The following is a 13,650-nucleotide window of genomic DNA, read 5'->3' as shown; positions in this document are numbered from 1 at the left end:
CGCTTGGGCGCATTACGCGCCGCGCGTGCGGCCTTTTTCTTCGTCGATCCGGACACGTGTAGACCTCTGCCTCGTTTCGAGAAGGTGAGATTTTGTATTCTTTGTTTTTTAAATGTAGTCACATGAGGTTATTATATATAAATATAGTCGCATGAGATTAATATATATTAAATATAGCATAGTAGTATATAAATTTGTGCAATTGTTTAATATTTAAAAAATAGTTAGTTAAGTATATAGACGAATTGACTCTAGACGGTGTACGTAATCGCGTAAATCATGACAAAACCAAGTGAGTTGTGTACCGGGATTCGGTTTTGTACCATTTATGTAGTAGTATTGTTTTTAGTTTAAGCATACGACATTGTCTAAGATATTAATGCAGAAAGTTAGGTTCGGTAAAACTTAAAAAAATAGACATAATGTTACGGTTGCATGGCTAATTTGGTACCGTGTCATTCAATAGCAGGGATGAATTCAGAACTAGTAAATATCAGAGTTCATCATGGCAATGGGATTATCAATTATTGTGACTCGAGGGTAGATTTAAGTCAGTTTCAGTATGTAAATATAACTGTGAGCAATCCGTTACATATGAGACATGAGAATATGTTAGGTTGGGTGCATAATTTTCTGCAAGTTGACCCAAGTCACTGGAGGATCAAAGTTTCTGGTGTAGTTCCAAGGCAGTGTGAGCATGGTTGGCACTGGGAATTGGCCGAGATGAGGAACTCGAAATGTTGGTGTGGATTTGTCCATATGGCTATGAACACAATGAAATTCCCTCTTGTTGTGCTTGTGCAGCAAGAACTGGCAAACATAACTGCAGGAGAGAGGAGCATGAGCCATGCCGGTGGTGCACCAGAGGAGGTGGCTGAAACCGATTGGCCGCATGAAAATGCTACTGCAGAGGAGGTGGAGGTGCAGCCTGTGTTCGAACAACAAGATGAGTATGAAAGGAATTGGCGGTGACATGACTGCTGATCAGGGCAAGTTGGATGAGGCAATAGTTGATGAAATGGAGAGGTAGATGACGAGGAGTACAGAACCTTTGTTGCATGTTGAGATACTCGACTATTCGACAATGATGATACCGTTCCCGAGGATTGGGGCAACTTTGACATGGATGGGCTCACGGTTAATGATGGTCATGACAGTAACTGGGTGTACAATCAAATTGAGATCCAAAGCAGACAACTGTTTCACGATAAGAAGCACTTGCAACATGCAGTTAAGAAATAGTCTTTCATGGAAAAGAAACCATTCAAGGTGGTTATTTCAAATCCAACAACATATGATGTCAAGTGCCTGTCCCCTGGATGTCCATGGCGTGTTCATGGTTACCTGCCGAAGGGGGAGAACAACTTTGTGGCTTCTATCGTCTTTGGGCACTCATGCAAGCTTTCAGAAACCGTTGTGAAGCATAGAAATATGACAGCTGAGTTTGTGTCCACTGTGATGTACAGAGAAATTGTGAAGAAGACTTCTATATCTCCATTTCAGATCATTCTTGAATTTTCCAATAGATTCTCCTATGAAATATCTTATGACATGGCATGGCGAGCAAAGCAGAAGGCGCTCGAGTGGAGGTTTGGCTCGTACAAGGATTCGTACCACCACCTACCACATCTACTGGCACTACTACAGATTAGGAATCCAGGAACTATAATTGATATTGATGACTATCAGGATGCAAATGGTGAAAAGGTGCTTAGGCGTGCCTTCTGGTCCTTTGGGTGCATGATTGAAGCTTTCAAACACTGCAAACCGGTTCTCTGTGTGGATGGAACATTTCTGACCGGAATGTATAAAGGGCAGCTGCTCACCTGCATTGGGGTCGACGCAAACGACAAGGTTGTCCCGATTACCTTCGCTTTTGTGGAATCTGAGAACACTGAAAGCTGGTTGTGGTTTCTTTCACTCATCAAGCGGGCCGTGGTTTGTGAGAGGCCTAACGTGTGTGTCCTCCATGATCGCCACAGGGTATACTGTCAGCTGTCAAGAAACTGCAGGAAGATCGCAACGTTGATATTTCGTGGCCAGACCTGCATAGTCGACGGTGCATGAGGCATTTGGCTGCGAATTTTTACTCCCAGTTTAGAAGCAAGCGGCTGGAGGATCTTTTCAATAAAAAGTGTAGACAGAATCAGCGATGCAAGTTTGACGAAATATGGGCCGTGCTTGACAAGCTTACTACGAGTCATATGGAGGTGGTTCGTAAGAAACTGTTGTGGCACGGGAAGAGGAGTCGCGTGCTTTAGATCCTATCGAGTGTTAGCCTGCACGCGTGACAAGGAGGCGTAAAGGGGGAAGGTCAGTGAAATGCTTCTCTGAGTGGATAAAAAATGAGCCCCTTGAGATGTGGGCATTGATTGCGGATACTGATGGATCGAGGTAGTGAATTATGACAACAAATCTGGCTAAGGTGTATAACTAGGTACTTAAGGCATGCCGCTCCCTTCCCTTGACCGCCATTGTGGAGTGCATTCTTTGAGGAACAGCGGCATATCTTCGAGAACGATTTCAGCAAGCCGCACTTGTCGTGCGAGATCCTCAAATGGTGTACTATAGTAAAATGACAGAGATAATAGATAAAATAAGTGCCAAGGGAGCGCTGCATCGAGTGCACTTCATGGGCAACCAAGGTTATTTCTTCGAGGTGTCGGTGCGTGACAAGGGTGCTGTTGGAATGGGCAGTTCTAGGTAACAATGGAATGCCAGCTTTGGCCAGAAACTAACACGTGCGTGTGCTCTTGCAATAAACCGAAACTGCTGCATATCCCTTGTTCACATGTGTGTGTTGCTCATGGCAAGACAGGAATTGCAGGGACCTACGTGTCACCGTATTTTCTGAAGGAGGCTGTAATGGCTACTTGGACTGGCGAACTCCGTGCCTGGAAGGCGCTAGCTGATTTTACGGAACCTCCGCCTAATAGGCCAGAATGGATACCTGATCCGGAAAGTAAGATCATTCTCCGGGGTCGTCGGAAGAGTCGTCGTATTAGAAACGATATGGACGCAAAGGAGGCTACAGGTGGTGAGAAATTTTGCTTAGCATGCGGTGGAGAACACCTCCGCAAGGATTGTGAAAGCTATCCAATCCATAGGAATGCAGACGGCACGATAGAAAGACATGTGCCACAACGCAAATCTAACAATAATTAGGTAGAAGGGCTATGGTTGTGTATGTGTAATATGTATTTGTATTTCCTGTAATGTTCTGATAATTCTATGAACTATGTATTGTAATAATTGTTAAGTAACTGTTGTATTGTTGGACGAAACTATATATTCGAGTAGTGATAATCCTGAGAACTATGTGTTGTACTGTTTTATTGTAATATTGTTTTTCACAACATATTCGGCAGGCGGAGGAGCGTGAAGCTGATAGGGAGAGGAAGCGAGAGAGGGCCCGCCGTGCGAAGGAGGCGGGGCCCGAGGCTATTAGGAAGGGGAAGTATCCTCGGTGCACTCGGTAGATCAGTATCGTTTCCATATTTCAGATTTCCTAAGGCATATTAGATCTAGTTCGAACACGACGTTAGCGTGTTCCATGCACATGCCAGTGTAATTTTTTTGTAATTTCAATGTCTAATTAATCAGCATTTTGTACTTTCTACTACAAGAAGTGAGTTCTTCGCGACCTAAAAGTTTTTAATCACCTTTGACGTACTTATACACTTTTTCGAACTGGTGCCCTACAAGTAGCCATTTCATAAAACGTGACCTACAACTAGACTTTTCAGAAGTATTGGTCTACAAGTAAACTTTACAGACCGACGTGACGATCCTGGATACTGTAGCGAACTCAGCTTTTCAGCGAGATATGAGAACTCCATGAGTCATATGTCGGCCACTTCACACAAAAAAAACAAAAAAAGCACCCTTCACACATTCAACACAAACAAAGTAGTGGTTCACACAATTCAACCCACACAACACATGAAATGGCATGTCAGGACCTGTTGAAAGAAACATTAAATAGGTCCAAGACTAAACCTAATATGCCTTAGGCTCCATTTGGATGTCGATATTGGAGACCTTGGTATTGAATTGAGTTGAATACCAAATCGGACTGGCAATGGAAATGGACTGAAATACCAAAGCTGTTGTTTGGGTGGTCATAGAATTGCCCGGGCTTCGCAGACAGAGGAGATGAGCCACGCCGGCCGGGCGTCGCCGGCGAGGAGAGGAACGGCGCGGCTGGGATTCGCAGGCGGAGGAGAGGAGAGGTGCTGGCTGGAGCTACGCCGGCGGAGGAGATGAGCCGGGCCACGCCCGCGGGGGAGATGAGCGGCGCTCACAGAAGCCTGCGCCCGAGCCGCTGCTCTGGTTCCCGTCCGCGTCGCCCACGGGAGTCAAGCCGACCTGTGGAAGACGCCGCCGCTCGGTGCAGATCTGGGATGCCGGAGTGGGAGGCGGCCGTGTTGCGGTGGTGGCGTCCGCGGCCTGCCAGGGAGGGCGCCGGCGGCCGCGTCCTCGCTGGACTCTGGCCCCACGCGACGCCGACGAGGAGGCGCGACCGCGCGAACAGGCGGGGGCGGCACCCACAGCATGCCGGGGAGGCCGGCCCAACGCCGGCGAGGAGGCGAGGGCATCCGCCCATGTGAGTCGCGCAGTCCGCCTGCGGGTATCCGTCCGCTGCCGCCCTGGCTCGGGTCCGCGCCGCGCCTTCGGAGTGGAGCCGCCGCTGCCTTGGGGTCCCGCGCTTGGAGGTCCGCTGCCGCCCTGGCATAGGAGCTCAGGGGAGAGGAGCGCGCGCGGAGGGAGCAAGGAGGCCGGGTCGTCGATGCAGCGCAATACGGAGGCCAAGAGGTCCGAATTTGAGGGAGGTGGTGGAGCGGTACCCAGAATACCGCTTGGCATTGGGTCCAGTTTCCAATTCCAATTCCCAAATCATCCAAACAGCTGGCATTGAGTGTATCCAATGCCAATTCCGAATTCCAGGCTTCAATGCATACATCCAAACGGGGCCTTAGGTAATTCCAACATACAACATTACATAGGCAGGCGGAAGAGGCTACCGAAAATAAACACGCAACATATTGGCCCAACAGCTACATTACTTATTCTGACAGCACGATTCATCCAAATGAGACAGAGGAGTACAACATCCATCATTCACGGCCAGTACCCTTATCACGTCCTGCCCATTCTCCTTTCTCGCGCTCGTACTTGTGTACATCTTCATCCACCTTCTTCGACCACGCCATATATTGCTGATCACGATGAGTGATCCACGTGTCAATCCACTCATGGAAATGACATCAATGAGTATTCGTCTCATCACCAGCATGCTTTTGTAAACAAGAAACGAAACAAATTTATTAAAAATAACAAAACCACTACACAAACATATTTAAAAATTAATCTATACATGCGATGTTGCACCTCTTTTTTGGACTTCCTCGATATTCTTGCAACACCAATACCTCTACCCAAAAGTCTCGTAATCACGAGATATGTTCGGAACACAACGCATTTGGCAATAGCAATCAGGTGGCTCTACACCTTTCGGTCATACCTTGCAATCTGTAATACATCTATTGGGATCGTTAGGAGAGGGTCCTAAATTAGCCTTCATTTCCCGACGGAAAGCTGCCTGGAGAATGAGGAGCTCATAGCAATTTGTTTGGGCTAACTGAAAATATGTGGAAGCAAAATTGCAAGCATGTGCTCTCGGCAACCACATGCTTGCCTTTTATACACGCAGGGCTGCCTGCATCGTCCTTTCCAACAGCGAGGGAGTCACGGAGTCTATAATTTAGCATTCACATGGACGTTTCATGTTAACAGTCTAAGCACTTTAAGCACAGACATGACCTCTCACTGCTCGACACAGCTCCACACTTCTGCACTCGCACGCTCCACACCGCTCACTGATCGCACTTTAAACAAGGACGTGACATCTCACTGCTCCTAACTTCTGCACTCACACGCTCCACACCGCTCACTTATCGCACTTTAAACACGGATGTGACTTCTCACTGCTCCTGACTTCTACACTCCCACGCTCCACAGCGCTCACTGCTCACACTTTAAACACGGACACGATCTCTCACAGCTCCTGACTTCTGCACTCGCACGCTCCACACTACTCACTGCTCACACTTTAAACACGGACACGACCTCTCACTGCCCCTGACTTCTGCACTCGCATGCTCCACACCGCACACTGCTCGCACTTTAAACATGGACACGGCCTCTCACTGCTCCTGACTTCTGCATTCGCACGACAGTAAAAGCGATCACCATTCACTGTGGCACACTACTGCACTCGCACGCCAGGACAGGCAAAGCAATCAATTAGCGTCCTTTCACCGTCAACTTATGTCACTTCACTACATAGTCGAATATAATGCACGATTAAATGAGGCTGACGCAAATGTGCAGCGGGATATGACAACTCTATGCGTCATATGTCGGCCACAACGTTCAACACATTCATAGTCGAATCCAATGCAAACTTCACACATTCAACACAAATAAAGTACTGCTTTACATAATTCAACGCGCACAACACATGAAATGGCATGTGAGGACCTGTTGAACACAACGATAATGAGGTCTTGGACTAAACCTAACATGCCTTAGGTAATTCTAACAAACAACAAATACTAACACAACATCGAGCGAACACGATATCTAACTCCTGATACTGCTCCCAATTAGCAAATTGTGTCGAACCGAATACATAGTATGCTCCTGTAGCAGGAGGTGCTGGCGGTGCTGGCGGAACCGGAGGCCCATTGTTGTTGTGACACGGGCAGTTGCAATATGGATTAGTGCATGGATACTTCAGTGGGCTGGGACCTTTGTTCTCATCTTCCTCCTCTTTGTTGTTGCCGCTGCTTACTTCTATTTCTAAATCGAAGATATGATTCTGCGGATAATAGATGTACTTCGCGTGAGGATGAATTGGGGGAGGATCGACCCATCGTACGAACCCACAGTTCTCTGGAGTATTGGATGCCTGAAACACAAAATATAATGTAAATTATACAATACATATTAAACATATCCAACACACCCTTAGTACTCAACATTACCCATGCTCGAGGGCACTTGAAGAAACGATGACCTCCATCTGTTCCCTCGGCGCACATCTGCACTAAGCAATCCTCACCATGCATGCATTTTGGCCAATCTTCTATACGGCTATCGTACCCTCTCAGCGGTGAATCCTTGGTGAAATCACTCCTGCTCTCAATTGGAAACTCATACACTGCTTCTGGAAAATCCTCAGGGCCAATGGAATCGGGCCACACTATCGGTGGTCCTTTCCTAGCCCCTTTTCCTCGCCCGAAGCCGAAACCCTTCCCACAAGATGATCCCCCACTAGCCATTAGTACTGCAGCTAATTTTTTGTTGCCACTGGCCTGAATCGAGAGCTATTATAGGCAAAAGTGGAGTGGAGCAGGGCCCGCAGGGACCTGTCGGCCCATGGGTGGCCGACGGGTACCTGTTGGACCTTGGACAGCCGACAGGTCCTTGTCGGCCCTCGGAGAGCCGACAGGACCATGTTTGGGCCGACAAGTCCCCAGATCGTTATTGGGCCGATAGCACAGTCGGCCCGACTGGGTCCTGTCGGCCATCCAATGGCCGACAAGGCCTTTTGGTGCCGACAAGCCGCGTCCGCGTGGTGCGCGTGCACCACATCACATGCCACGTAGGCTATCGGCTGTTCAACAGCCGATTACTATCCTGTCGGCTCTTGGAGAGCCGACACACACCTATTTTTAAAATTTTTGCATTTATTTTTGTGATTAAATATTAAAATAATATTATTTTTTTAAAAAAATCGTCAAGTGACATTTCTGTGTGTTGTACTTGTGCTGCCCAAATATATACCACATATATTGGAAGCGTGTTTATTACTTTATTAAGAACAAATATATCTACAGCGTGAACAAATTATTGTTACCGACGAACAGCATATATACACACGACGAATAATTAATAAGCATACAAAATTGAATAAATATAAATGAGGAATAGCATATATTACGATAAAATTTTAAAGTAGACAAATAAAATCGAAAATATATTTTTATATATGTATATATAAATTGAATAATATATATGTATATATTAATACATTATATATAAAGAAGAAAAAATAAAATAAAAGAAAACAAAATCATAAATAACTAAAAATGAAAATAAAATAAAAAATAGTAAGTAAAATAAAATTTGTACCCGAATTGAAAGTGATCGACAACATAGAAAGACCACTAAAGTTATACTGCGAGAACGAGCCAACAGTGTTCTATGCTCATAACAACAAGACGAGTGGTGCTGGCAAACACATCGACATCAAGTTTTATGTTGTTAAGGAGCACCCGCGAGGCCGCCCCCCCCCCCCCACCACCACCAAGCCGCCAGCGCCCGGACAGGCTAGCTCCGGCGTGCCAGGCTGCTCCGATGCCCCGCCCAGCTCCGGCCGCCCCTGCCCCATGCCCCGCCCAACTCCGACCGCCCCTGCACCAGTGCCTGGCCAGCTCCGGCCGCCCTTGCCCCAGTGCTCTGGCCAGCTCCGGCCACCCCTGCCTGAGTACCCCACCCAACTCCAGCCACCCTTGCTCTAGTGCTCCGGCCAGCTCTGACCACTCTTGCCCCAGTGCCCGCTCCGACCGCCCATGCCCCAGTGCCTGAAAGTTTGGTTCCTTCGGTTAGTACCGAAACTGAACCGAACTTACCAAAACTGAAATTGCTTTGTTCCTGTCTATAAGAAGAACCGATCGGTACCTATTATCTAGGAACCAAAGTTATGTGGGAACCAAGGAACCGAACCGAGGTTCGGTTCCTCGGATCCCGAATGCCAAGCCCGACTCCTCGCCCGCGCCGCACCTCCTCCTATCCTCACCTCGACGCAGATTTGCACCACCGTCTCCTCCTCCACTCGTCGTTGGCCTTCCAACCCCCGCCGGCCTCCACAAGCGCCGCGCGCTACCACTCCTTCCCACGCCGAGCCAAGGTGAGTTTCTTTATCTTATTTTTTTCTTTTTTCATTCGTGTTATTAGTGATAGTGTTAAAAATAGTCACTGAATTAGTCAGTTAGTTAAATTGTGAATTATTAAAAAAATTGTTACTACAATACATTTGAATTAAAGTGATTGTGAAAATTGTTCCATATGATTAAATATGCAATTGCGAATTATTTATATTAATGTACATTTGATCTCAACCAAAAATTGTAAAGTTTCTTCTATTATTTATTCAGAGCATTTTGTGATTTATAATGCTTTATGGTGTAATTATATTTGAAAAGTAGATGTTCCATGGTGGTGGCAGTCGTGGTGGTAGTGGCGTCATGGTGGTGGCCATGGAGGCATGTTAGAGGACACGTTGCCTTATCGTCCTGGACTACACTTCTATGATGTCATTGCCTTACCGTTCAGGATCAATTCCCAACGCTATAATATTCATTCCTTCTCTTAATATATTTTTTACTGCATATGAATAATTTCTAAATTTGCCCAGATACAATGCAGCATATGAACCGTATTAGGTGGCTCAAAGATGCTGTCGAAGTTTTGAGTGATACTATTTCTCTGGTGCAAACCAAGGTTGTTTGTGAACCTCATTTCAAAAACGTACATATTTCTTTTCACGTACCTGTTCGACACATAGATTTCATCTCAATGGCATCAGGAGAGGCCATCCCGATGGTTTCAATTGCCACAATGGGTGTTGTAGCACCAATTTGAGTAACTTATGAGAGGCTAGTTGTGGAGGTTTCCCTAGTAGCTTCAGGATCATGGGTACTTTGTGCCCGACTTCTCATATTTTTGAATTAAGCAGCTCGAGGTGGGAGAAAGCAATGTTTTTTAGACCGCTGAGAGGCTTTGTCAGCTTAATCAACAAAACAGGACATAAGATATTTCTCTTATCATTGTTAACTTTAGTTATGTTATATCTTTCAACTTTCATAACACTATTATCACCTTTTAGGATCTCCTAAATGGTACTAACTTTGCGACAGCGAGCTTTCAAGCTATTACGGATCAAAGTCTTGGAAAACTTGGATTGAACTTACATGGTGAAGAGACATTCTTCACTAGAGGTTTGAAGTTCCAAGCAAAACTCACCTTCTACAGGCCAAATCAGCTTAACACTCCATTGTTCGATATTTATAGTACTGAATGTGACTATCATTGGGAAGCGGAGGAGAGTGCACTCATCCGTGTTCTAGCTTATTTTGATGAAGTTCTAGGCTGGACAATTGGAGACCTTAACTATCGTCCATATCTACAGAAGAAGTGGGTCAGAGGAGTAGCATGAAATTTGTAATATGCATTGATATACCCCTACCCTTTTCTTATGGATTTGAACAGGTTGTACGAATTTAAGTATTGATCGATGTATGAACTCAAGACCTAAAGTATTGGTGTACAAAACTGGTTATATGAGTTGATTTCATATACATTGTTATTTGAGTGTTGGATCTGAATGGGCTAATTGAGAATCCCATTTTAAAACTTTTGTGAAAATGGAGCAATATTTTGGCGGGGAGGACATTTACGTGGACGGGTCACCCCCTCACCCACCGCTGGAAATGCATTTCCAAGGGCGGGTGAGGTGCTGACCCGCCTCTAGAAATGGTTTTTCAGTGGTGGGCACGTTACATGCTTCTCCAAACAACATTTTTAGCTGCAAAAAGTAAGAGCAGGTACCGCACCCATCCTAAAAAATGTGTTTTCAACCGCTCCTACAAATGCTTTTCATAGTAGTGAGAGCCCTATTTGATGCTAGATCTTCATCATATATATTCAAACGGAGTTCACATACATTGAAGTTATGGTGTCTTTGAGACTATATGGGTGGGTATACGCATCATCACGCTTGTACATGTGATCCATTCCTCGTGCAATGTTAACCACCTTCTCCAAATGCTCCATAGGATAAGCTTGATCAAGACATCCCTGGACAATATCCATCCATGCTTCATCGATTAGGTCTCCAAGCTTTTCATAGGCTTGATGTACCGTCATCCCGTACTCCTTCATGCAAGTTTGCACTGTGGACGCGACATGCTTTGATGCTTGTTCTCGCTTCAAGGAAGAGCAAAGAAGGAATATTAAAAGGAAGTAATTTTTAAAGCAATTCTTTTTTCTTTAGCTACTTCAACTAATTTTAGTTCTTTTCAAAATAAAATTGATTTTCCAAGCTCTATAGTTCTAATAATTATGAGTGGAAGAAACCAAGAAAATGTTTGCTAATAAAAGTAAAGGTAAATAAAAGCTTAAGTAAATGCACTAGCAATAATAGGGTGTCGGTCAGCATGTAGAATATAGAAATAATAAAATGTATATTATTTACAACAATGATCAAGGATTATATGTATACGTATATGTTGATAGAGAGTTTTGGTACGGTACCTCATGTGACATGATGTCATTACAGACGCGCGCGACAATACAAGCAGCTCTTATCATTTCTGGATAGGAGAAAGCCCACTCAATGGCCTCTCCGGTAGTTACGTCTCCCATTAAGACGAAAGTGATGTTTGCCAAATGCATACATGCACTGCTAGCCACTGAAATTTGTAGGTGCTCTTCAATTTTTGCTGGTACATAGCGCTCGTCGCACCATTTTCTCTCAGCACCGTAACGTTTGACAGTGTCAATAAACTGAACATATAGATGAACAAATATTAAACATATATCTAAAACCATACATCATCTTTTTGTGATTTTTGGATGGTGTGATCTTTGGAGACAAACTTACCAGTTCTTTGACAAATTCAGCATGGTTGTTTTTCTGAAGTTTTAACTCTTCCATGATATCATTTATAGTGTTGAGTATGAAGATGAATAAGTCCTTCATGTATGCTGGCATTTTCTCCGCGGCTTGTTTATCCCACCTATTATATATAGTTTGTAACAGCAAACTTAATTAATGAAAATTTAAAATTTATACAATATTAATGCATAGGTCGAGCTTTCGTTCAAGTATGAAAGAAACTATATATCGAGCGTTTGCCCAACCTTTCCAGAGAAGTCATGAATATTTCATATTCTTCTGTGGTGCTATAGTTGTCACATAAGTCGTCCATCAGCGACACAAGTTTAAAGCATTTTGTCAATGCTATCCGTGCATATGACTGGCGAGGTTCTTGAATAATCCCAAGCATCCAAAAATGCATCTCTGGCACTCTATCCCGTGCAAATCTCACACGCTTGTGACTGGAGGCCTTTCCACCATCTGTAAATAATTAAAGATGGATATATAAACACGATTAACATATATAAGGCATTATTTTTGGTTGCATTTCAAGTAAAATAAAATACCAACTTCATATATAGCAGTGCAAATAACAGTCTAGCAAGTCTTACGCTGTAAGAACTTTCAACTCCTCACAATACAGAGCTTGCAGAATGTTGTAGTCCAACTTTGCAAATTCCAGTATGGTGTCATTTCGTGTAACCTTTTTCTCATACAAAGAGATGTAGCGCCTTGCTTCAACTCTTTCAACCCTCCTGTAACTAGGTGTTTCCAATGTGTACTCCACCTCTGCTGCCAGCTCTGGGTCGTCTAAAGTTTTCATCATAGACTGGAGGCGACTCCTGATGAAAACCACGGCACTGTTAAGGATCTCTTCACCGCGAGTTCTGAGATTTGCAGCATCATACAGGGCCAACAGACATTTCACATCATTACTTGCAAAGTTTCTGCAGTCATCCTTAAACTTCACAAACACATCTGCTTATATATTTATAAGCATAACATGTTAATAATTAATGAATCTAAAAAAATAGTTGTAGCAGAGGAATTGCAATGTGTTTTACTACTGCAGGCCTTACCAGAAGAGACATTGTACCCATGCTTTCTGAGCAAATAGAACCGCAGCGATACGACATATAGCTCGTCATCATCGCAACCTTCTTCATGCTGGGGATCGTGAACAACATCACGCAGCAACTCATCGATCTCCTTCTTGTAGTGGTAGTCCACTCCGATCCGTTGCAGCGTGTCGACAAGCTCCAGCTTGTGAACCAGCTCGGAAGAGGCGGCAATGGTGTCGAGTAAGATCTGCCTCACCTCCTCCTGCTTGCTCCGTGCCCTCTCCTTCATTGACACAAGCTGCATGCAACATAGACAGATGAATGATGTATACTACAGCACATGCACACACGCACCTTGACGGTTTTTTTTATGAATGATAGTTTTTGTTAGTCGAAACCTAATTTGTTACTGATCGATCTGCAGGTATACCTGCGATGGGGTGCATGGCTGGTGTTTGAGGAAGAAATCGCCCCAGATGCTTGGGGTGTAAGACCGAGGCTTGCGCTCCTCATCATGCGAGGCCAGAGCGAGCACAGGGCTGCCTCTGCAGGTCCCCATGGATAGATCAGTCAGCTGGATGATGGGTGTGCCTGGGACTGGGATGGAGGAGGCTAGCTCGATCGGCTGCTGGCAGATCGATGATATAGTGAACCTCTAATCCGCGGGCCAGGCTTTATATAGACCCGGCCGGCCGCGAATCGGCCAGGCTTGTAGCAGATGACTAGATGAGTGCGTCGTTTGTGGGCACTCTATACTCCGATCAAGCAGCAACTGCATGCATCCACACATGACACAGCATCCCGTGCTGCATTTATCTGCTGGCCACAGGTTTTGCACATGCGCTGCATGCCTGCAGCATG

At 45.0% G+C, this 13,650-nt stretch overlaps 1 protein-coding gene and 1 pseudogene across 1 annotated transcript; one reads left to right on the top strand and one right to left on the bottom strand.

The window, feature by feature from the left end:
* Positions 1–1,248: 1,248 nt before the first annotated feature.
* LOC120662395 lies at positions 1,249–2,067 on the top strand. Its single transcript, XM_039941550.1, has one exon. It carries the CDS (start codon positions 1,249–1,251, stop codon positions 2,065–2,067), a length of 819 nt encoding a protein of 272 aa, XP_039797484.1.
* An 8,667-nt stretch (positions 2,068–10,734) lies between these two features.
* LOC120659755 lies at positions 10,735–13,518 on the bottom strand (annotated as a pseudogene).
* Positions 13,519–13,650: the final 132 nt, after the last annotated feature.

This window comes from Panicum virgatum, chromosome 2N, assembly GCF_016808335.1.
Source record: "Panicum virgatum strain AP13 chromosome 2N, P.virgatum_v5, whole genome shotgun sequence".
In the NCBI taxonomy this organism is placed as follows: Eukaryota; Viridiplantae; Streptophyta; class Magnoliopsida; order Poales; family Poaceae; genus Panicum; species Panicum virgatum.
The sequence above is the reverse complement of the archived record's forward strand: the minus strand, read 5'-3'. Positions and strand labels throughout refer to the sequence as shown.